Here is a 25,666-nt window from a genome sequence, read left to right on the forward strand (position 1 = left end):
GGCCCTAGCGAGGGGGAGCTGGGGGGGTGGTCTGGCAGTCCAGGGAGAGGGGTGTCCCCGGGGATGAATTGGTTCCCAGTGGGGATCTTCTGTGGGCCACAAATTGCCCAAAGAGGAGGGACCCCCTCCCTCCCTCCTAGCCTGCAGGGAGGCGCCTCATGTTACAAAGCATCCAACGCCGTTGGTAAGATCCTGGTGGCGGCGGGAAGTGGCCCTTAAGTGGCCATTGATAGGCCACTTAAGGGCCTCAAGCAGTCTCTGGGCAGGAAGGCCGTCATTGGCCCACCCACCACCCCGAGAAGATCGCTTGGCAACGGGGAGGTGATGGGCCCTCCACCCCCTGTTGCAATATGATCCCCATCCAGCCCGATATATTCCCTTCTGAAATATGAAAATTAAGCTTTCAACTCATTTAACCATCATTCAATTAGGAACCAAATGTTGAAGAACATGCAATAAGGGAAGTTTTTCAATTTTTAATGTCACATGCTGATGCAGGAATGGAGAGTTCTGGATATCATGCTGAACATGCTAATTACAAGGGATTTTAAAAAAAAAATACCACAAATGGCATATAAATGCATTGAAAGAAATAGAAAATACAGTGCAGGTCTCAGTGGGTTTAATTTTTTTAAAACGCTCAAAATATTGCAATAAGACACCGGAAAAATGACTTTCTGCTACGCTTGAAAATCTGGTTGTAATTTGAAGAGAGTCCCTGAGCAAGCGCAATTGCAGGAAAACTGTTTATATGGTTCTGTAATAGGGGTGAGGCCATTATTATGGAAGGGCAATGTGTTTGGTTGGAGGGATCAATAGACGATCCAAAAAGATTGAGGAAATTTGGGCATATTGTACTTACGCAGGTAACTCGCTTACATCCAAAATTGCTTGATCTTTTAGATCATGTATTCGGTTTGTGTGTGTATCTCTGGTAAGAAATGTGCAGGAAATTCCATCTGCTATCTAGGATAATATTTTGGTCTTCATAATATAAATTTTAAATGTTACACTCAAATATCTGTGTCCCACATGGGAGCCAGAACCTTTGGATACTCTCAAAAAACTTAACAATTCACGCTTAAAAACAGAATCAGTCACTTGACACGGACCAGAATGTCTGCAACTTCTGAACGACTGCACAGATGACACTTATAACTTGCAAAAACAGTTGTCTTAAACCTAAAGAGCAGATTGTAAAAATTCAAGAGCAAAAAATTCAAGTGCAAATGGCGTGCTGGAAATGTGCGCACACACATTTCCAGCCAGAAGATGCGCTTACCACTATGTTGCGTAAAGAGAAATAAAAGGCATCCTTTATCCATGCCTGAAGCAGGTTTTAGGACTTTTGCAACGCAGATATGGGGTTTGATGCCTACTTGAGGACCATGCTCCAACGTTGATTTTTCCTGAGGCAGCCAATGCCATCGAGGCCGCACTCAGGGAAACTAGCTCTAAGGACGCCTGCAACATTGAAAGTAAGTAACTTAATTGAGATTTCCATATATAGAATATTCCTTCTCCAAACATCAAACTGCTGTTAGGACTTTACCCGTTTTAACTTGCAACTGATTCACAGGTGAGCATGAGAAGAGCTGTTTGGAATGACTCACCTTCAGATTTTTCCTTCTGTGCAAAATGGTTTTCCTCAGTTACCACCTCTAAAACACAGTTTAAATTGACATCGTGTTGGGTGGGAAACTGAAGGGGGTACAAAATTAAATCCTACGTCATATGGGTCATCATATTAGCACACCAATGCACCGCACGTTTTCTACTCTTGACTGTGTACCAATTTAAAAATAATCATAACTAGAAGATTTCATCATTGCATTATCTCAGGTTAATATCCATAGACTCTGTTAGTTCCTTATAACTATGTATCAAAAGCATGAATTTTACAGGCCAAAAAATTCTACTGATTTAGTCTACGTAGAACATATGTTTCTATCCCTTGCACTATAATAGACATTTTAATCAAGATACATACATCCTGTAGAAATGTTGGAGAAGAGCATACTTTTACGCTGACTGAGATTAAATTGGCACAACATTGGTTGCACACTTCTGCATTGAAAAACACATTCATGTTGGCTAAAACAGTTGAGCTTGGTTTGATGGTATTTGTTCCAATTCTAGCAGTTTTCATGTATCTAGATTTTGTGTTTGTAGGTCTCCATTACAAAGAATTATCAAACCCGTGCAGCAGTGTTGAGCAAAGCGGTGCCACAAGTGGACCCTGCACCAATAGTGCACCCACGGCGCTACCAAAAGGTGAGATGGTTGCTTTTTGTGTTCGCTTTTTTTTAAAGCTGCGATGCCTGTTACTCGATCTTTCTTTGGTGACACAGTGAGTTAAAGAATGGACGAACATATGGGGCTGGATTTTACCAAGCCTTCAACATCGGGGTCCATGGTAGGGGGGCCTGAAGATGGGTCCGGAAGAGGCTGGCCACGGACCTCAAGGCTGGGAGGGCCCAACCCGATCATTGCGGCACCCCCCGGCCACTTGGTAACGGGACTTCAATTTAAATATTTAAATTAATGAAATGAATACATTAAGATAGACTTAGCTGCAGTCTTGAAGGCCTGACACCATCTTTGGTGCAGCAGCCGGCACTCCTGTGCCTTCAATTCCCTATCCGGGGAAAGGCAGTGTGACTCTCGTGGGGAGTGGGGAGGAGATAATATTTTCTGTTGGGGTGGTGGGCAGGGAGACAGTGTCAAATAAATGTAATGGGTGGAGGGGATGGTGGGGGAAGGGTGAACTCTAAACTTTGTGCAGCCTGGGGGGCGGGGGAAGGTCACATTTAAAAGGTAAGTGTTTTGGCGGGATGGGGAAGGGCAAATAGTTATTGTTATTGAGGAGTGGGAAAAGGGCGTTAGAAATTCATTTAATAATTTTGACGGGCATGTGTTTGAAAATTTAAATTAGGCGGCAGGACTGGCTGCCCTTTAAAAATGGCACCAGAGCCTGCACACAGGCAGCTGACGCCATTGCCGGGGACGGACAGCCTGCCCTCTCCACCCGATTTGGGGGGGATGGGGAAGCAGGCCACCCTGGCTATTTAAATGAGCCGCCGCGCACAGGATTGCGGCGGCTCTTTGGCGTGGGCTGCCACTTTTTGAGCTCGCCGCCTCTTAAAATCCAGCCCATGATCTTCATTTCCACTACAACCTACAGAGATGAGATGAAAGTTCCTGTTAAAGGGATCTATGTGATATGTCCAGTAACAACCCAGTATGGGTACATGAATCCATAGCATAAAGCTGACCATAAATTAAGCATCTATTTATTGATGTTTATATGAAGAGGATGTAAAGTGTTTTATTGTACTATTTTTAAATAATATTATTTATATGCGTTAGGGAACTGGAGCTGGATGAACTTCGGATCATTCAGGAGGCTGAGGGGGTGATAGAGAGCAGTTATAGGGAAGTAGTGACACCTAAGTTACAGGATAAAGGTAGCTGGGTGACCGTCAGGGGAGGGAAAGGGAATAGGCGCACAGTGCAGGGATCCCCTGTGGCCGTTCCCCTCAATAATAAGTATACCGTTTTGGATACGGTTGGGGGGAGGGGACCTACCAGGGGAAAGCCACAGCGGCCAGGTCTCTGGCACTGAGCCTGGCTCTGTGGCTCAGAAGGGAAGGGGGGAGAATAGGAGAGCGATAGTGATAGGAGATTCAATGGTTAGAGGAACAGACAGGAGATTCTGTGGTCGCGAACGAGACTCCCGGATGGTATGTTGCCTCCCGGGTGCCAGGGTCAGGGATGTCTCGGATCGAGTCTACAGGATTCTGAAGGGGGAGGAGGAGCAGCCAGAAGTCATGGTACACATCAGTACCAATGATATAGCTAGGAAAAGGGATGAGGACCTGAAAAGCGAATATAGGGAGTTAGGTTGGAAGCTAAAAGGCAGGACGAGCAGAGTAGTAATCTCAGGATTGATACCGGTGCTACGTGCTAGTGAGGCTAGAAACAGAGAGCGAGTGCAGCTGAACACGTGGCTACAGAGCTGGTGTAGGAGGGAGGGCTTCAGATATGTGGATCATTGGGATACCTTCTGGGGAAGGTGGGACCTGTACAAGAAGGACGGGTTGCATCTAAACTGGAGGGGCACCAATATCCTGGGAGGGAGGTTTGCTAGAGCTCTTCGGAAGGGTTTAAACTACTTTGGCAGGGGGATGGGAACCGGAGCTACGGATCAGTGGATGGGGTAGCTGTTGAACAGGCAAATACAGAGTGCAGAGAGTCTCTGAGGAAGGTTAGACAGTTGACAGGGCAAAGTTGCAGCCAGTATGATGGGTTGAAGTGTGTCTATTTTAACGCAAGAAGTGTCAGGAATAAGGGTGATGAACTTAGAGCATGGATCAGTACTTGGAGCTACGATGTTGTGGCCATTACGGAGACTTGGATATCACAGGGGCAGGAATGGATGTTGGATGTTCCGGGGTTTAGATGTTTCAAAAGGAATAGGGAGGGAGGTAAAAGAGGTGGGGGAGCGGCATTGCTAATCAGGGATAGTATCACAGCTTCAGAAAGGGAGGTCGTCGAGGAGGGTTTGTCTACTGAGCCAGTATGGGTGGAAGTCAGAAACAGGAAAGGAGCAGTCACTTTATTGGGAGTTTTCTATAGACCCCCCAATAGCGACAAAGACACGGAGGAACAGATTGGGAGGCAGATTTTGGAAAGGTGCAGAAGTAACAGGGTTGTTGACATGGGTGACTTCAACTTCCCTAATATTGATTGGAACCTCCTGAGTGGAAATAGTTTGGATGGAGCAGATTTTGTCAGGTGTGTCCAGGAAGGTTTCCTGACTCAATATGTAGATAGGCCGACTAGAGGAGAGGCTATGTTGGATTTGGTGCTTGGCAACGAACCAGGCCAGGTGGCAGATCTCTCGGTGGGAGAGCATTTCAGTGATAGTGATCAGAACTCCCTGACCTTTACTATAGTCATGGAGAGGGATAGGAGCAGACGGGATGGGAAAATATTTAATTGGGGGAGGGGGAATTACAATGCTATTAGGCAGGAACTGGGGACCTTAAATTGGGAACAGATGTTCTCAGGGAAATGCACGACAGAAATGTGGAGGTTGTTTAGGGAGCACTTGCTGCGACTGCTGGATAGGTTTGTCCCGATGAGGCAAGGAAGGGATGGTAGGGTGAAGGAACCTTGGATGACAAGAGATGTGGAACAGCTAGTCAAGAGGAAGAAGGAAGCTTACTTAAGGTTGAGGAAGCAAGGATCAGACAGGGCTCTAGAGGGTTACAAGGTAGCCAGGAAAGAACTGAAGAATGGACTTAGGAGAGCTAGAAGGGGACATGAAAAAGTCTTGGTGGGTAGGATTAAGGAAAATCCCAAGGCGTTCTACACTTATGTGAGGAACAAGAGGATGGCCAGAGTGAGGGTAGGGCCGATCAGGGATAGTGGAGGGAACTTGTGCCTGGAGTCGGAGGAGGTAGGGGAGGTCCTTAATGAATACTTTGCTTCAGTATTCACTAGTGAGAGGGACCTTGTCGTTTGTGAGGACAGCGTGAAACAGGCTGATATGCTCAAACAGGTTGATGTTAAGAAGGAGGATGTGCTGGAAATTTTGAAAGACATGAGGTTAGATAAGTCCCCGGGGCCAGACGGGATATACCCAAGGTTGTTACGGGAAGCGAGGGAAGAGATTGCCGTGCCTTTGGCGATGATCTTTGTGTCCTCACTGTCCACTGGAGTAGTACCAGATGATTGGAGGGTGGCAAATGTTATTCCCTTGTTCAAGAAAGGGAATAGGGATAACCTTGGGAATTACAGACCAGTCAGTCTTACGTCGGTGGTGGGCAAATTATTGGAGAGGATTCTGAGAGACAGGATTTATGATCATTTGGAAAAGCATAGTTTGATTAGCGATAGTCAGCATGGCTTTGTGAGGGGCAGGTCATGCCTACAAGCCTTATTGAATTCTTTGAGGATGTGACAAAACACATTGATGAAGGAAGAGCAGTGGATGTGGTGTATATGGATTTTAGCAAGGCGTTTGATAAGGTTCCCCATGGTAGGCTCATTCAGAAAGTAAGGAGGCATGGGGTACAGGGAAATTTGGCTGTATGGATACAGAATTGGCTGGCCCATAGAAGACAGAGGGTGGTAGTAAATGGAAAATATTCAGCCTGGAGCTCGGTGACCAGTGGTGTTTCGCAGGGATCTGTTCTGGGACGTCTGCTCTTTGTGATTTTTATAAATGACTTGGATGAGGAAGTGGAAGGCTGGGTTAGTAAGTTTGCCGATGGCACAAAGGTTGCTGGAGTTGTGGATAGTGTGGAGGGCTGTTGTAGGTTGCAACGGGACATTGACAGGATGCAGAGCTGGGCTGAGAAGTGGCAGATGGAGTTCAACCCGGAAAAGTGTGAAGTGATTCATGTTGGAAGGTCGAATTTGAATGCGGAATACAGACTTAAAGACAGTGTGGAGGAACAGAGGGATCTTGGGTCCATGTCCATAGATCCCTCAAAGTTGCCACCCAAGTTGATAGGGTTGTTAAGAAGGCGTATGGGGTGTTGGCTTTCATTAACGGGGGGATTGAGTTTAAGAGCCGCAAGGTTATGCTGCAGCTGTATAAAGCCCTGGTTAGACCACACTTGGAATATTGTGTTCAGTTCTGGTCGCCTCATTATAGGAAGGATGTGGAAGCTTTAGAGAGGGTGCAGAGGAGATTTACTAGGATGCTGCCTGGACTGGAGGGCATGTCTTATGAAGAAAGCTTGAGGGAGCTAGGCCTTTTCTCATTGGAGCGAAGAAGGATGAGAGGTGACTTGATAGAGGTGTACAAGATGATGAGAGGCATAGATAGAGTGGATAGCCAGAGACTTTTTCCCAGGACGGAAAGGGCTATCACCAGGGGCCATAATTTTAAGGTGATTGGAGGAAGGTTTAGGGGAGATGTCAGAGGTAGGTTCTTTACACAGAGAGTGGTGGGTGCGTGAAATGCACTGCCAGCGGTGGTAGTAGAAGCAGATACATTAGGGACATTTAACCGACTCTTGGATAGGTACATGGATGATAGTAGAATGAAGGGTATGTAGGTAGTTTGATCTTAGAGTAGGTTAAAGGGTCGGCACAACCATCGTGGGCCGAAGGGCCTGTACTGTGCTGTACTGTTCTATGTTCTATACAATTGGTGGCTTTGCTCATGAGTAGTCCAGGAATTCAAGAGTGTTTTTGTTGTTTACTGTGGTTACTCTGACATCTAATTATGACAGCAATTCACTCATTACTGTGATGCAGGAAATTTACTGAAGCGCTCAATCGCATGGGTTGCACAAGGTAAAAATATTACACACCTTACCGATACTGAAAGATACAGGCCTTACAGATAAGTTAAGGCTACACTTATCTGAACCCAGGCTGGGTATCCTCCGCCGCTGTCCTCTAATCCTGACCTCCGGCCTCCTATCCTCCCCTGCTGGCCTCTAATCCCGAACCCAGGCTTCATTACCTGAGGGCTGTTGCATCACTAATCACAACCCAGTCTAGATTTTCTCTTTGCAAGCTGACTGTTTGTGCAACGCTGACCTCATTGAAATGAGGCCTCGAGCCTCAACATTCAGCCACCAGGTACAAACCCAAATTTCTACGCTATATTCTTCACCTTCTATGGTGAACTTGTAGTTCTTCCTGACATTGTTGTTAGCATAATCGCTGTACCAAGAAGCTTTTACTCATCATCAAATCCAATGAACAGACCTTGAACAGCTATTATTCTGTATGCTTTTGGCCTGACTGATTCCAACTTCTTATATGTGCTCTGAACTCAGCACATCAAACTGTCTGTTTCCAGGGTAGGTGCAAACATCAGTCCTCCTCAGCAACATAAAACACATTAATCCCAACTAAAGTTAGTTAGGGATTTTCATTTAATGGTTTAAGCTTTATAAAAAGGATGAATAAATTAAAATAATTTCATTATTGATGCTTTTTTTCCCCCTACTTCACCAATTGCTATTTAGAGAATAAGAATTTTACAAAGAATCATGAGAATCTTATGCACAGAAAGTGACCATTCAGTCCATCATACCTATGCCATTTCAGATAGAGTAATCCAATTAGTTCCATTCCCCTATTCTTTCCCATATCCTTCTAAATTTTTATTTTTCAACTATTCATCCTTCATCATTAACCATAACTTCCACCTTTAATGCCCTTGTCCCTGCTAAGGTACTCCTCATTTCCCACTATCCTCTATTCCCTTGGTATAGTTAAACCTTCACACTTTAAAGTCTGAGGTTCACGCACTTGCTGTAGAACTGGTCTTATTACCCACTACCCATTCTAACTGGATCATGCCATGCATTACCACAACTCCTATTCCACAGCCAAAACCTCCTACCAACCCAGGATAATCCTTTCCTTCTTCTTTCTTTTATGACACATCACCTCCTCAAAACCCTTCCTCACCCCTTCCAACATCACTTCTAGCTCCAAGAATGAGGATACCATGAATTTCTTCATCTCCAAGATTGAAATCTGTGCAGATCCCTCCTCCACTTCCTTGTCATTGACCTTAATCCTTCACTTACCTTAGCTTTGACCCTCAGACACTCTATGTCCTTCCCTACGTTCCACTGAACTCTTGACAAGTCTTTCTGTTCCACAAGATATGCCTCCTGTTCTTTCACCATCAAGCAAGCCTGACCCCCTATCCTTGCCAGCATGGTAAATAGCTTCCTTGGCTCAAACACTGTCTCTGTTCTTTTCAAAATTGTTATCATTGCACCCCTCTCAAAAGTCCATCTATCCTCTTTAATGTCGGCCCACTGCCAGCAATTTTTTTTCTCTCCAAGGTCCTTGAACATGCCATTGTTTGCCAGTTCCATGTCCACCTCTGCCACAATGACATATTTTGCCTTGCTCACAGGACCGAAATTGCCCTGGTCAAAATCACAAATGCTAACTTCTGTAACTGCAGCCCATTATCTCACCTTGTCCTCCTCAACCTCATAGTTGCATTCGACAAATATTTCATCAAGGAAAGATCCAGGACTTTGTTTACATGTGTTGCTTATACACACACAAAAATGAAATTATACTTTGTCAAATTATGTTGCATTGAATTGAATTTTACTCCACATTCAATCGCTAGTAGTGTTTGGTATGGGCTCAACATGGATGGAGGAATAGATGATGGTTTAAAAACAAAATAATTAAAGTTAAATTGATCAAGATATTTAAGTCCAGGAACTTTGACTAGTATACTCAAAAATGTCATGCATTCTTTATGGTTTTCCATTATTATGCAAACCCTGTAAAATACTCTTCCTAGAACACACATTTCTGTGTTGGTGTTAGAACGGACATCAAATACATATTTTATGAACCATTAAACTGTATCAGGAAATTAAAACCGGTCCTAAGCTTTTGAACTATGTAGTTTCAAGGGAACAGGAAAATGATCTCCTAATCCACAACATTTTAACCAATTATGTCAGGTCAGCCAAGGCAATAAAAGTAAGTTTCATTATGGTACCTGATACTCTGTATATAGCTGATGAAAGATCATTTCACAAATCTCTGGAGATCACAGGTATTTCACTGCATCAAATATTCAGCATACTTTTAAAATTAACATCTTGTTTAACATTTCAAAAAGTACAACACACTACAGAAGAAAATGATGCCACCTGCTGAAATAAGTAGATCTTACAAAAAGCTAAGAATTTGCCTAGTGTTTAAAGAAGTTTCCAGATTAAACTTAAGCTGCTTGTATTTTATTTCTACGCTACTCAGTCCAGCCTATCAATTATGATGTGTTTACATAGTGTATCGGTGATCAGAACAGATATCTTTTGTTTTTTTAATGGTATATGTCATATCATTGAAATTCCTCTATACCATTGCTGTGGGTTCAACTGTGGCAAAAGCAGCAATTTCCATTTGGGAGAACAAAAGTATTGCTGACATTTTTTGGGCCTTTTGGGAATGTTTGCATGACAACTTCAGTTACTGTTTTATTTCTCAATGTTTGAATGAGATGGAAACTCAAGCAGTGAGTAGTATCATTGTTCAGTACTGTCTATTGAATATGTTCCAGATAGTCACTGAAAAAAATTGTATTTTAAGGGCTATTTTGCAAAGCTCTGCCAGTGCTTTACCCACCCTGGTATCACCACCAAAGGGATCTCTTTCTATGAATATTAAATACTTACAACTGGATGGCTCCCAATTTTTTTTAATGTTTTAATCAAGGTTAGGTGGTAGGAAAGGTTAAAAAAAAGCCCTCAGTTGGTCTGAGAATAGACTGGCATCAGTGGTAGCAAAGGGATCCCCATAGCAGACATCATTGGACTGCAGCTAGTCCACTGGTTGAGCAAATAGAGGACAAACAGCTCCATAGAGGAGTTCTTAGAATGTGCTTTTAAATTATAAAATAAATGTTAGTGTTCTCTTTTTAAAAAAACTACATGCATGGGATGCATCTAGGATTCAGAGAAACCGTAAGAGTTTTCTTCACCTTTACTTCTGGCTGAATGAAATGTAGGGAACACATTTCCCTTGCTTATTTTTTTTTATCCTTGGGGCTATTGTATTTATTTATATAGGATGTGATGGATACATAGTGGTGTCATTATGCATGGGATAGTCTGCCTTGTATTACAAAGCATTAATTCATACACAAGTTGAGAAAATGCAAGTCTGTTAATTCTGTATAATGTCTGGAAGTATAAGGATTCCTTGGCTTATCAAGTGTTTGGTTTACCATTTTTGCTTTTTGCTGATAGGATGGAATTGAAGGCAACAACAGAGGCTTTCATCTTGGTTCATGGCATCAGACCAGAAGTGTTATGATTCATTATTGTACTGGCTGATGCAGTAGAATTATCATGATATCCTTTCTGGTCTAATGATGTGAAGTGAGAGGTGTACCTCTGTTGTTATCTGTCATATAAATCTCAAGCCTATCAGGTAATACCATAAACTGCAAAAATAATACCTGAATGCTTTAGAACAATGATTTAAAACTCAATATTAGAGCTGTAAATTATTCCTTAACACATATCATTCTTTATGTATTCTGCATTTATGTTAAGAAATAATGTTCACATAAGAGGATTAATGATTTCAATACAGTCACCCTGGGATTATCAAATATAATCTGCAATCATTGCTGGAAATTCTGTCTACATATATTTATAGATATATAACATATACATGTGTATATATATATGCACACACATATATGTAAAATTCAACATCATATACCTCAAAAGTGAAGCAAGCAATCTTTAAGAATGTTGTACCCAGTAGGACAGACTGAGGTTACAAATTGGGTCTCCAATCATATTAAGATTTCCCAAGGTCTTAGTGCCTGCTGCTTAAATATACTCAGATTATTAATTCAAGTGACATTTGCCTTCAACTTAAGGTATTCAAATAGAGTGAGTTGATGGTGGGGGTTGGGGGGGAGGGGTGCAGTGGAGAGATAAAAAAAGAGAGGGACAAACAAGTTCAAAATAATTCAGCTAATCATCGCAGTAGGACTACACCTATTCATAATTCTGAAGAAAATAATTTCACACTGTACATGATTTACTTTAATACAAAATTCATTACAATAATTTTTTTAAGCTGCAAACTTCAATTCATTTAGATGTGTTGCTTCATAATACAAAACAAAAGCAGTTTGAAACCCAGTACAGTATATGTAAAATATTACAGACTAATTGTTAAAATCTGTTGCAGACATTTAATACACAAATTTAAAGGATTAGAATAGGGAAAAATAGACAGGGAAACTCAAAAATAGAAAAGAGTCTTCAAAATTGTTGTCATTGGAATATGCTTTGAAGGAAACAAGCTGTGTCCAAGCCACATTCAAAATATCTCAGCACGTTACATTTTTCAATTCCTAGGACACCCTGTATGTACGTGCCCCATTAGCATATGTCAGTAATCATTTTACAAGTTGCCTGTCAGCCCAAGGCTGTTCTACCAGGTAAAGTCAAGGAAAGAACACAACCTTTCAGTGTTCAGCAGATTGTGTGAATCACTGGAGATCCGAGGGGGCAGCTTACACACTGTACTCAATCCCTCACCCTCTCTATTTCTTCTGCCTTTCTGAGAATTCCAAAACTACTGGGGTATAACCATCTGCATTTCCTAATGATGGTGCTAAGGTCTATCTCAAATAAAGCAGGTGGTAATACCAGCAATGAACAGATTAGAATGAGTTTATACTGGTTTGCCCCCTTCAAAAATCAGCCCTGAATATACACAGTATCATAGTGCCACTGCTAAGCTGTATTAATAAGTATGCAATAGAAACTGACAGTACATTACCAATAAGGCTGCAATGAAATTCAGTACCATGCCAGACTAATAGGAAAAAAACATGGATGGTACTGTACTCGAGTCGTGTTCAATGGTTCTGTTCAGTTCTTGCCACAGGTAAGGTCTCAGTTTCAGCTGTACCACTTTAGTGTTGCATAGTGGAGGTCAGCTATGAAAGGAAAGGAAACTCGGAGGCAAACTGTACCCTGTATAGTCATCATGGTGGAGCCTTAAGTCCAGATCGTTCAACCGCCTTATTTACTGAAGTTATTGTGTGTTGCACAGAAATGAGAATAAGTGACAGAGTAACGCAAAAAAGGGTAAGGAACAGAGTAATTCAAGAAACATGAGGAATAGAGTAATGGAAGAAAAAGGAACAAAGTAATGCAGAAAAGGTTAAGTAACAGAGTAATTCAGAAAAACAAAAATAAATATCTATTTACAAATTAAATGACCACAATCAAAATAGATTTTCAGAAAATTCTGGCTGACAGTTATTAAATTACTACAGTTCCTTGCATCATTTAAAACTAAAAAATGAATTCAGAATGTTATGTCAGCCTATTAACAAATGTCAATATGAAGTGTTATTTCCGCAGTTTTCTCAAAGGAAAACCCCAGTTGGTCGGCTCTAAGAAATTGTTAAAGCTTGCCTGTAGTCCTCTGTCATCCTGACTGTAAAACAAAAAATCACCATTACAAAATTGATCATTTTCTATCCCTGCAAACTGTCCCTCTGTCCATGTTGGAGGCATTCAGTATATGAATAGTTAGCCTGCGATTAACTGTCAAACAACATTTTCAATCGCTTCCTCCATACAGTGGTAATTCACAAGACTAGTCATTTTTCTGTTCCCTGTTTACACGCACAATACAGCAGCTATTACCAGTCACATCTATCTATTAATTATGCTGAGAATTATTTATTTGTGATACATTCTCCTTCCAACTCAATTTTATTTTTTATAGAACTACTTTAATTCAGTTCAGAATCACAGTTCAGCGACTGGAAATCAAATCAAATATTTCACTGAAATAATCAAACCCGTTAAGACAAGGCAGGAACCATTTTCATTAGAATAGAGCTAGAATAGTGGTGGGAAATCAAAATTTACATCTCAAGTCATTAAAAACTGCCATTCAGTTTTTGTTGTAATTTTCTGCTGACTTAATTAATTTCACAACTGCAGTGGAGACAACATAAAATGTCTTTGTTAAGATTTAACTTGTACCTTTCAAGAATGGAGCAACTTGAATTGTCTATGATCACCATGTGGCTGTCAACATGAGGCAAACATCATTACAAAAAAATGCCTTAATAAGCTGTACTAACATGCTGCAATAGGACCATAATTATTTCCTGATTGTCACATATAAACAACAACAACAGATAATATTAAGAAGTAAGGAATTAGGGGAGGGTGGAAGAATCGAATTAAAAACTGGTTAGAAGAGAGGAAACAAAGTAGGAGTTAAGGGCAGTTTCTCAGTAGGTAACAGTGTCCCACAAGATTCTGTTCTGGGACCATTTCTATTCACAGTATAGATCAATGATTTGGATATGAAGCTAGAGGGAATGGTGCCAAAATTTGCAAACAATAATAAAATAGGAGGTGTAGTTGGAGAACTGTGTGCAGTTTTGGGCTTCACAATATAGTACACATGTTGGGGCAATAGAGAAGATACAGCTCAGATTAACTAGGATGCTGCCTGGTATGAAGATAGATTTTAAAAAGTGGGGCTGTTTTCATTAGATCAGAGAAGATTAGGGGTGATTTGATAGAGGTGTTTAAAATTACGAAGTGATGGAACAGAGGAGATAGAAATACTGTTTACGGTGAATGAGGGGCTGAGAACAAGGGACCATAGATGGAAGATTAAATGTAAAACATTTAGGAGCAGGAGAAACTCTTTTACTCAGAGGGTTGTAAGAATGTAGACTGCACTACCACAGTTAGTGATTGAAGCAGAGACTAGGGCTGGGATTTTACGGGACCTGGCAGGAAAGGGAAGGCAGAACCAGAAGCAGGTGGCAAATGCCTCTCACTCCGACTTTCGTTCCCATAGCAATCTCACACTGGCTGGCCAATTACAGGCCAGCAGGCAGGATAACCAACCAGAGGCTCAGTTGAGGCAGCAGCCACATCGTCACCAGACACAGAAGGAAGTGCTGGTGCCATGTTTAAAGGGCCACCAGCTCCCGAGCCCTGATGCAAACGTCCTTTGTTTGGAGGATGCTTGGAGGGATGAGTGCTGCAGGAGTCAGGCCTGCAATCACCCTCCAAACACGGAACCCTCCTTGGAAGAAATCCATACCTCCCTCCGTCTCTGGTTCTCCTCCTCGCTGGAGGACGCTCCTCCTGAATGAATGGTGCGCATGGCAATTGGGCACTGCCAGTCTGACTGGGCCACCCTGCCAGTAGCTGCTGCAAAATAGCACACTCACCCCCTCCCAGGCATCTCTCAGGTGATCCCCCAGCCAAGACCACAATGGCATCAAGGGGGGGGGCTCAAGCCCAGATCAATGGCTTCCCAACTAATTCCTACCTACGAATGAAAAATGCCTTGTTCCATGGCTGCCACTCTTTAAAACCTGCCAAGGCTGTGATACCCCGTGTCCCCCATGTGCTTACCTTTAAATCCGGAGTGGCCCATAAAATCACAGTCTATTGTTTCATTAACTATCTTAAATGACAGTCAGTTGCTCATTTTGAAACCCGAGCGGGGTTCCCACATGGCTTCCTGTCCACCGCTTATAAAATGTGAGCCTGGTGTGATGACATCAGGGGGGCTGAGCCGACGCCATCCCACACAATTTTACAGCCCCCCCCACCCCCCTCCCCCAACCTCCATTGCTGTCCATTTCTGCAGCATAAAATCCCTGCCCATGTAAACATTTAAGGTGGGATAGGTGGTCAAAGGAAAAGAACATAAAGTTATATGGGAGCAGGGCAGGCATGTAGGATTAGGGCACCTACATAATTCTGTGTAAAAGCAACATGCACATATGGAGCACCTTTAACATAGAAAAACATCCTAAAGTATCTCCCAGATGCATCAGGAGAAACAGTCAAGATCAACATTGACCAAGACATGGAAACAAGTCAAACCAAGAAGATTTGCTTCAGTAGTGTTTCTAGAATGCTGCTATCTAGTTGATTCTTAGGTTCTGCCAATGCTGCTCTAAGGCTTCTAAGAGAGATCCCAAATGCAAAGTAGGTAGATATAGATACAAATCTGTAGTTTGTGTCAATCTGAAAATATTTGAAGTGCACTGACAGTAACAGCAGGAAGCTGATTAATTCCTTTAGCATTTATAATTGCAGGGCTAGACTACAAAGGAGAGGAAGTTTTGCTGTACCTATACAAAGTCCTGGTTATGCCACATCTGGAGTACCGTGTACAGTTTTGCACCTTAGAAAGGATATATTGGTCTTGGAAAGCGTGCAGATCAGATTCACCATAATGTAACCAAGCTCCAATGGTTAGGTTATGAGGAGAAATTGCTAACCTTGTATTCCCTGGAATAAAGAAGGTTAAGGGTGATTTCTTTGAAGTTATTAACATTTTGAAAGGAATTGATGGGGTAGATAGAGAGAAACATTTTCTGCTGGTGGGGGAATCTAGGACAAGCAGACATAACGTTAAAATCAGAGCCAAGCCATTCAGGAGAGAAGTTACCAAACACTTCCTCTGTCAAATGGTGGTAGAAGTGTGGAACACTCTCCCATAAAAATCAATAGATATCATTTCAATTAATAATTTTAAATCTAAGATCGATAGATTTTTGCTAGCTAAGGGTATTAAGGGATATTGAACTAAGACAGGTGGGTGGAGTTAGCATATAGATCAACTGAATGGCAGAACAGGCTCAAGGGGCTGAATGGCCTACTCCTGTTCCTATTCGATATTGATTGGTTGAACTTAGAATATATCCCTCAAGTAACTGACGCAAAATGGAGGTTGCATAGATGGTCCCTTAAAACAAGATCACTGGGGAAAACGTTTTGGAGTCATAGAGTCGTACAGCATAGAAACAGGCCCTTTGGCCCACAGCGTCCATGCCGACCATAATACCTATCTATGCTAATCCCACCTGCCTGCATTAATTCCATATCCCTCTATGCCTTGCTCATTCAAGTACCTGTCCAGATGCCTCTTAAATGCTGCTACTGTTCCTGCCTCCACCACCTCCTCAGGCAGCTCATTCCAGATACCCACTATTCTTTGTGTGAAAAATTTACCCCTTTGATCCCCTTTAAACCTCCTCCCTCTCACCTTAAATCTATGCCCTCTAGTTTTAGTCACCCCTACCATGGGAAACAGACTCTGGCTATCAACACCATCTATGCCTCTCATAATTTTATATACCTCTATCATGTCCCCTCTCAGCCTCCTTCGCTCCAGGGAAAACAGACCCAGCCTATCCAATCTCTCTTTCTAACTCAAGCCCTCCAAACCAGGCACCATCCTTGTGAATCTTTTCTGCACCCTCTCTAGCTTCATCACATCTTTCCTGTAGTGCGGTGACCAGAACTGCACACAGTATTCCAAATGCAGCCTAACCAATGTTATGTACAACTGTAACATGACGTCCCAACTCTTGTACTCAATGCCTTGGCCGATGAAGGCAAGCATGCCATATGTCTTCTTCACCACCTTGTCTACCTGTGTTTCCACTTTCAGGGAACTATGTACTTGCACCCTGAGGTCTCTCTGCTCAACAACACTCCCCAGGGCTTTGCCATTCACTGTATATGTCCTGCCCTGGTTTAACTTCCCAGTTGTGCAATAGGCATTTCAAGTGTTTTCCCTCTGCTAGAGTTTGTTTATGCAGCTGTTCAGTAGGCAATTCTTCATAATAGTTTTATGATTTTTTTTAAACTTCGGCTGAGTGAATGAAAGCTCTTCCCGCTTGAGTGATTTAATTTTTTTAAAAGCTTTATCTGTCAGCTGTGTTTTGGTTTAAAAATAATCACGTTTTTGCAGGTAAAAAATATGATTAAAGTCCTCAGATGTAGGATAGCTTTCTATTCTATCCGAAGCTTCCTTGAAGTGATGTTTCTGTATCTCAATGTTTATTGTTTCTCCTTTGATTTTCCCTTTCTTTTGACTCACTCTTTTTTTTACACAAAATGATGGTGGACTTCAAAAACGTTTTTTGCATGTGAACCTTATCACAATTTAAATGTGCAGCTGAAGATCAGGAACTCACTATGGAAGGGGCTGCACCTATGTATCAGTATGTAACCTAAGGATCCCAAAAGTGTTACAGGAAAGACACCTGCATCTTAGACTGCTCGACTTTGCAAAGTGGACCATTTCCAGAAAAATGAAGCATCATGGGGATAGGTTACCTTATTCTCTTTCAGTCTGGAACAGGTGAACGTCACCACCAGCTTAGTGTTTCAAGGAACCACAGCCCTTTTTTGGATTGAAGAGAATAAACTTTAAAGGAAATTAAACTCGAGCTAATAACCTGGGTATGGGAAGGAGGTTGATCCCTCCATATAACTTGCTTATGTGATGTGGATGAGGCCTCAATAATAAACTGAAGTTATCAAAGGTTTCTCTAGTTTGCTGTTGAGGCCACTAGTTGCCAACAGTTGTTCTTCCTAGGAGCAAGGTTAGAGACTCATCTGTTCAAAGAACACTGATTACTGGCAGTCACTGTGTATGATATTTTACACATTTCTTTATGTGAGAAATTCAAAATATTACCTGCTAAGCCTTAAAGTGGTGTCAATCACTTGATCACTCTACTGATGCATGTAGTCTTCAGTGTATGGGGAATTCAGCCAGACAACAGGTCAAAGCAGAATGCTCACTGTTGTTGAGAAAGCTCTTTAGGCTTTGAGAAGTAGCTGACAGAGAAGTTTGTCCCAAAGTTGGCCTAGAGAGTGATTCAGAAAAAAAAAAGCTTAATAACCCTTAAATATTGTTCGTAGCTGCTTTGGCAGTTTGTGATTAAGCATTCTGGGCTTAGTTAAATGGGAATCATGTGGGCACAATTATATCAAGCAAACAGAAATTTTACCATTGTGAATATCCCAGTCGCTTGGTTTCCAGGAGTCAAATAAAGTGATGGGTTTCAGTGCATGTTGCATATCTAACTAATGAAGAAAAAGGGCAGAGGACAAAGGTTTGGGGAGGTCTTGGTTTTATCAAAAAAGAGTCATAGGTCCATAAACTACAGATGTGAAAGATTGATTTGATAAGAAACTGCATAGTCATGAACAGTAGGTTTGGAAAAAGACAATGTAATAATAACTTTGTAGTTTTTACTTAATAGCCTCTTTACAACCTTCTGGACTCAACAGATTCGTCAGTTTCAGATCATAACCACTTGCCATCTTTACGGACAGCAGGTGCTGGTAATGATTCTGCTGATGTCATTTACAACTCCTCTAGATCCATTTTTTTTCTCTACTTGTCCCATTATTCTCTCTTTTTTGCCTTGTCTCATCATCTCTTCTGTCATTTAAATTTCTTCTGCCTTCCACAGACCTTCCCTTTGTTCTTGTCTCTTCCCATTTCCCTGCACTTGTACTTGCTTAAAACCTGTTACAACTGTAACATTTTCCAGTTCTGACGAAGGGTCACAGACCTGAAACATTAACTCTGTTTCTGTCTCCACAGATGCTGCCAGATCTGCTGGGTATTTCCAGCATTTTCTGTTTATATTTCAGATTTCGGGGGTCCACAGCATTTTGTCTTTTGTATTAACAACTTGTTTGGAAATGCAGTGTCAGACTCATTCAAAAACTTTGTAAATGTTAAAGACAATGACCTTGGGGTGCAAGTACATAGTTCCCTGAAAGTGGCAACACAGGTAGACAGGGTGGTGAAGAATGCGTATGGCATGCTTGCCTTCATTGGCCGAGGCATTGAGTACAAGAGACGTCATGTTACAGTTGTACATAACGTTGGTTAGGCTGCATTTGGAGTACTGTGTGCAGTTCTGGTCACCGCACTACAGGAAAGATGTGATTAAGCTAGAGAGGGTGCAGAAAAGATTCACAAGGATGGTGCCTGGTTTGGAGGGCTTGAGTTAGAAAGAGAGATTGGATAGGCTGGGTCTGTTTTCCCTGGAGTGAAGGAGGCTAAGAGGGGACATGATAGAGGTATATAAAATTATGAGAGGCATAGATAGTGTAGATAGGCAGAGTCTGTTTCCCATGGTAGGGGTAACTAAAGCTAAAGAGCATAGATTTAAGGTGAGGGGGAGGAGGATCAAAGGGGTAGATATTTCACACAAAGAATAGTGGGTATCTGGAATGAGCTGCCTGAGGAGGTGGTGGAGGCAGGAACAGTAGCAGCATTTAAGAGGCATCTGGACAGGTACTTGAATGAGCAAGGCATAGAGGGATATGGAATTAATGCAGGCAGGTGGGATTAGTATAGATAGGCATTATGGTCGGCATGGATGCGGTGAGCCGAAGGGCCTGTTTCTATGCTGTACGACTCTATGACTCTGATTCATCACAATGTTCAAGATTAGAGTTCTAAGATGTGTTCTATAGGCAGCATGTTTTCCAGTGGGAACAGCAGTCTGAAACTTTCTAGGAACAGGAAAAGGACATTTAGCGCCTCAAGCCTGTTCCACCATTCAGTGAGGTCATGATTGATCTGTGACCTATCTCCATGTACCCACCTTTTCCCCATATCATTTGATACCTTTGGCTCACAAGAATCTATCAATCTCAGTTTAAAAATTAATTGATCTAGCATCAATTGCCATTTACAAAAGAAAGTTCCAAACTTCTACCACCCTTTACTTGAAAAATTGATTCCGAGTTTCACTCCTGAAAGGTCTGGCTCTACTTTTTTTGACTATGCCCCTTCGCCCTAGACTCCCTAATTAGCAGAAATAATTTCTTCCAATCTAACCTATCCATTCTCCTTAATATCTTAAACTTTGGTCAAATTACCCTTTAACTGTCTAAATTACAGGGAATACAACCCTAGTTTGTGTCATCTCCTCATAATTTAACTCTTGGAGTCCAGGTATCAATTCTGGTAAGTCTACACTGCACTCCCTCAAAGGCCAATATATCATTCCTCAGGTGTGGTGCCCAGAACTGCTGTCAATACTCCAAGCGTGGTCTGACCAGGGCTTTGGATAGCTGAAGCATGACATCTAACCCCTCGTATTCTATTCCTCTTGATGTAAAGGCCAGCATTCCATTAGCTGTTTCATTTATTTTCTGTACCTGTTCATGACATTTTAATGATCTGTCTACCTGGACCTATAAGATTTTTGGATGTCCATTGTTTCTAGCTTTTCACCATTTAGAAAGTACGCTGTTTTATCTTCTTTAGGTTCAAAGTGGAGGACCTTACATTTGCCTACATTGAAAACATTTGCCACAGTTTTGCCCATTCACTTAATCTGTTAATATCTCTTGTAATTTTATGCTTCCAATGCTGCCTATCTTTATATCATTGGAATTTAGATATGTGGCTTTCTATCCTATCATCTAAATCGTTAATGAATACAGTGAATAGTTGAGACCCCAACACAGATTCTTGCAGTACACCACTAGTCACATCCTGCCAATTAGAGTATGTGCCCATTATCCCTACTCTCTGTCTCCTTCCACTTAGCTAATTTCCTAACCAGGTCAAAAATTTGCCTTTAATTCAACTTTAGCTAACAAGGAACTTTATCGGATAATTAGAAAGTTAACAGTGGCTTCCATAACTTTAGAATAACCAATATAAGAACAATCAGCTGGTAGGCTGAAGGGTAAATGGGATCTTTCTTAGGGATATAGTGAATATTTTAGAGATAGGATGGACATGAACAAATTTCAAACAAGAGATGGATTGGTAGTAGAGATTGAATAGGTCGCAGTTAATAGAGATAAGTTTGAGGTACACATCTGGAGGATAGTGAGAAGAAAACCATCAGGACTAGAAGTCTTACTGGATTTCAAAGAACCATGAATCTGATAGATCTGGCAGGGATGAAGCATGACATTGCACATAATGGTTATGGAGTAATATAGAGATTTTTTCCAATTTCATCAAGATTTGAGTTTTGGGAAAGAAAAGCAAGAGAAAAATATAAGTCTTTTTAGGAACTGGGACATTCTGCAAGAAGTAGATATGAGGCACTGATCAAAAAAGCATGAGATCACTACGGTGTAGGGTAGACTAAATATGAATAGGTTGATTGGCCATAGCAAAAAAAAAATTAGCATAAGCACTACACTGATTAGTAGAAGAATAGAAGTGAAGCCATTGCTGATGGTGATTTTAGGAAAAGATGCTGAACAAAAGATGGAAAAGTTCTTAAGAGTGTCAAAGTTGGGAGAGGAATAGCAGATCATTTCATATGGTGAGAGAGTTTTAGTCATAAGATTGAAATCAAGAGATTGAAAGGAGCTTACAACCTTAAGGGGCCAATATCTACTTGGCTCAGTTGGTAGTATTTTGGTCAGTGAAGGTTGAAGATTCAAAAATCTGAACATATAATCTGTGCTGACATCCAGTGCTGCTGTCCTTCAGAAGGGATGTTACATCAAGACTCTGTCTATGTGTTCAAATGAATTATCAAAAAATTCCATTGCCTTATTTCAAAACAGAGCAGTTGGTGTCCTGGCCAACATTCCTCCCTCAAAAGCATCACCAAGATCAAATTCGGTGCTGTATGTGGAATTTTGCTGTATGCAGACTCGCTGCTGCATTTACCTGCTTAGCAATAGTGACTGCACTTCAAAGTAATTCCTTGTATGTGGAGCAGTTCAGGATATTTCCAAGATCAAAATGAACAGATTGCACCTAAACACTCACCCGTCTTTTCCTCTTTCAGATGTTCAGCAAACTACTATATCTTAGTGCCCTTAAAATACATTTTTAAAAAATGGGTTTTTAAAGTAGCGGACAGACGAATGTCATATTAATCCATTAAGTGCACAAATACAGGAACAGGCACAGGGAGCTGAATTTTGTGATTGCAGCTGGATCTGACTGTCTGTCACCAATCTGATATTTGCAATCTATTACATCCTTATTGATTATTATTTTTACCGTTCAATGCTCACATTTCTGCATGGATGTTAACCATTCCAGTACACTAGTTGTGGGCTATCTCCCCGGTTATTGCATAACAAAGATAAAAAGAGAGAGATCACCACCAAAAGTGTGCAAATGAGCTAAAAACAGGTTACAAAACAAAACTAACCACAATTGCCTACAAACAGGACAGTGATCTGCATTACACATTAAGCAGTAAAACCCAATATAGCAAATTCTTAATGTAATGTTTTAAAACATTACATGAAACTTATCACCACTCAAACTTACTTTCTTTATTTCTAAACTGTGGTAATTCCACAAAGTGCAGAACTAGAAATGCTCAAGGAAAAAGCAACTGATGCATTCATAGCAGGAAACATTCCTCTCACAAAGATAAGAAAATAAACCTTCACATAAGCCAACAGCTGCTGGGTGCCTGACAGGCATAGCATATTGGGGCTGCATTGTGCCTGCGAGCAGGGTAGTCTGCTAGAATTTCTTGGCCCAAGCCATTTGCATAATACTAATGCATTCCTGCCACAGTTCTACCTCCTGGCAGGGCCTTGCACTGGGATCAGAGGCAGCTTCTGGCCACTGGCATCAGGACCTAAATACCTGGAAGCTCAAGGATCACCAGGTTCGAGTGGGGGAAGGAATGGGGGAGGGAGGGGGAATATATTTCTAGTTTTCAGGTGAACCTCTGGTGCTATTGATTTTCTAGGAACCTCACAGACCATGTGGTCTGCAGAGGGTTCTGACATGCCCTGCCGCTAGCTCTTTTGGGGCATTCCTCTACTTGGAAACTTCACAGGCAAAAAGTCAGAAGGGGGGAGAGCTGGGAATGCCCCCTCCCACCTTATCTATAATGCCATATGGGGCCTGCATCAATTCCAGGTGCAAGTCCAGTTCTGCCCATATTAGGGAGCCTTGGAAATCTTAGGGCAGCATAGTGAGGAAGGAGACTTGATGCAACTTGTTTCTGCCTCATTTCCTCATTCCCAAGCCTGAGAACTGAGCATTCCTCTAGGATAAAGAAGAGGAAAATCTACTGAAAGGATGTTTAAAAGGTGTAGCCTTACTTCTTGGGGACAAATATTAAAGAAACCTATAATTACAACATTCAGTAGGCACTAACGCACCTTAAACCCTCTCTGCCTCAAGTTCTTGTGCACAGGAAGGACCTGTGTAATTGGTTCCGATTGCATCTAGTCATATCCTCTGATTGATCTAATTGGTTTCATCAACTTTGAGTCCTGCCCTACAAATGATGAGACCAGTTCTGGTAGATCCCAATCTAAATGGTCGATTCTGACAACCTCCAATTTCATTGAAAAGCCTGATTTTTCTTGCAAAATGCTAACAAGCTGACACATGGAATGAAATGCTAACTGTCAGCTTGAAGTGTGACAACTAGCGTGTATGTACCACTAATATAATTCTGCACTGATCCAGCTGCATTTTCACTGTGCTTAAAAGGGGTCATTATCATAAAATGTAAAATCAGACTTCCTCACACCTTTTATCAACGTTCATGCTTGTAACACCATTTTACTGCAACTGCCTGTTGCTAGTTAGTTCTCCAATTACAGAATTTATAAAGTACACACTAGCAACAGCATAGACATTTAATTTTTGGTGTCAACTTTCTTTGGAGATAACAAATCTATTTATCTGTATTTTGACAACTTCCTTGAAAAGAAAGCTCTTTAAATATATCTTTGCACGGTTGTGCCAAAATCATATATTTACTATGATGGTCAGATGAGTTACAACCAATCAGTCTGCAGCGTTTCTGTGATCTTGCAGGATAAACTGAATCTGGTAGGAGATAAACAAGTGCCTGCCAATTCTACACTTAATTTGGAACCAATCCCATTTAATTTTCACTCCAAATTTTTTTGTTCCTTTATAATTAAGAATTTTGACATTTCAGTCACAGTTCTTCATTCTTTGCTTGTCTGATTCACTGGGAATGCAAGAGGTGTCGAAGAGCACAAGCTCGATGAGCAATTTTTACTCCAATTGGAAAGATCTTGGTTCCAAGAATCCTCTTTTGGGCTTGGGGTCAATTCAGTAATGCTCCATTTGGCTCCTGAAAGCGGCGAAGATTTCATTTGGAGCCAAACTGGCTCGATTTGGTTTGCTCACCTCAGTAATGCTGATCAATTTTGAAGCTTAACAGTTCTAGTCTTGGTATGAACATCAAGATAGTTAATCAAGGCCTTGCGGGCTGTAGGGAAAAAAATAAATCACCTGCCAAGCTTTTTGTAGTCATATTGAAAACACTTTCCAGTATGAGAAGAAAAACCTTTCAATTTTGTCAGACAGATTTTGAAGTAAGCCATAATCATCAAAAGGCCCAAAGAAAGTGATGAGGCTTCTCACCTGGGCTCCGAGCGCAAGCCTCCAATTAAAGAAAAATTGTTTGTTTTTAATGGTCTTTTACACTGACAAGTGGGCAATCATTCCAGCACCGGTAGCTGTCAGGGATCCAGGAAAATCCTCAGTTGATAATGCCCAATGCTTCCAATTAGGAGCAGAGCCGCTCCTGGAGCGCTAACGATTCCCCAGTCTCCACAGGCCCTCGATCAGACTTTTACTGCAAATTACTGACACAAAACAACTTGTATTGATGGCGGAACATGTCGTCCGTGGCTGCTGAGTTTAATGAGGCGATGGAAGTTTGGTTTTGCTGAATTTCTTTGTTTGACAGCTGCTTGGGAAGAGGAGTGTTGACCTTATAAAAGATTTAGTGATTCTCATTATATTCTGTCAAGTAGTAGAGTGATGTGTTTCTAAGTAATTTGCATCCAGGCTCCTTGTGCATATTTTTGCAGAGCATTTCTATATCAAAAAAGTAACTGTTGCAATCTGTCAGTTTTCTAAAAAAAAATATTTGTCCGATAGCTGCTTTTTCGGGGGTGGGGTGGGGGCGGGGGGTGGGGGGTGCTGGTGGAAGATGGTGGGAGGGGCGAGGGAAGTGGGTAGAGGGAAGTAACTATGCTATAGTCCACCTAAGAAATCGAACCCTATAGTTTTAGCTTTTTCTGGATATATTATAAAACTACCAATACATAGTGGCAGATGGCATACTCAGCAGGGAACACTGGTGATCTGAGTGGCTCTGTATCCATGACGCTTTCTGACACAAACCTGGACCACTTGCTGAACAAGACCTTAACGATAATAGGTTTTGTGGGTGTGATTATTTTTAACAAGTTGTCAACAGCTCTTGAGAGTTGCTGATAATTTTTCACACCGATGTCCCTTTTGTTTGTTTTCCCGTATCATGGCCTGCACTGGATATCACTAGTCTGTGACAGCACTT

General features: G+C 41.6%; 1 protein-coding gene across 1 annotated transcript in view; it reads left to right on the plus strand.

Moving 5' to 3' along the window:
• Positions 1-25,666, plus strand: part of cfap77 (cilia and flagella associated protein 77) — a 193,159-nt gene that overhangs the window by 159,867 nt on the left and 7,626 nt on the right. Inside the window, exon 6 of the mRNA XM_068011859.1 lies at positions 2,173-2,274. Coding sequence (XP_067867960.1) covers positions 2,173-2,274 — 102 coding nt within the window. The remainder of the gene's footprint in view (positions 1-2,172; positions 2,275-25,666) is intronic.

The sequence above is a fragment of the Heterodontus francisci genome, chromosome 32 (assembly GCF_036365525.1).
Source record: "Heterodontus francisci isolate sHetFra1 chromosome 32, sHetFra1.hap1, whole genome shotgun sequence".
NCBI classification, from domain to species: Eukaryota; Metazoa; Chordata; class Chondrichthyes; order Heterodontiformes; family Heterodontidae; genus Heterodontus; species Heterodontus francisci.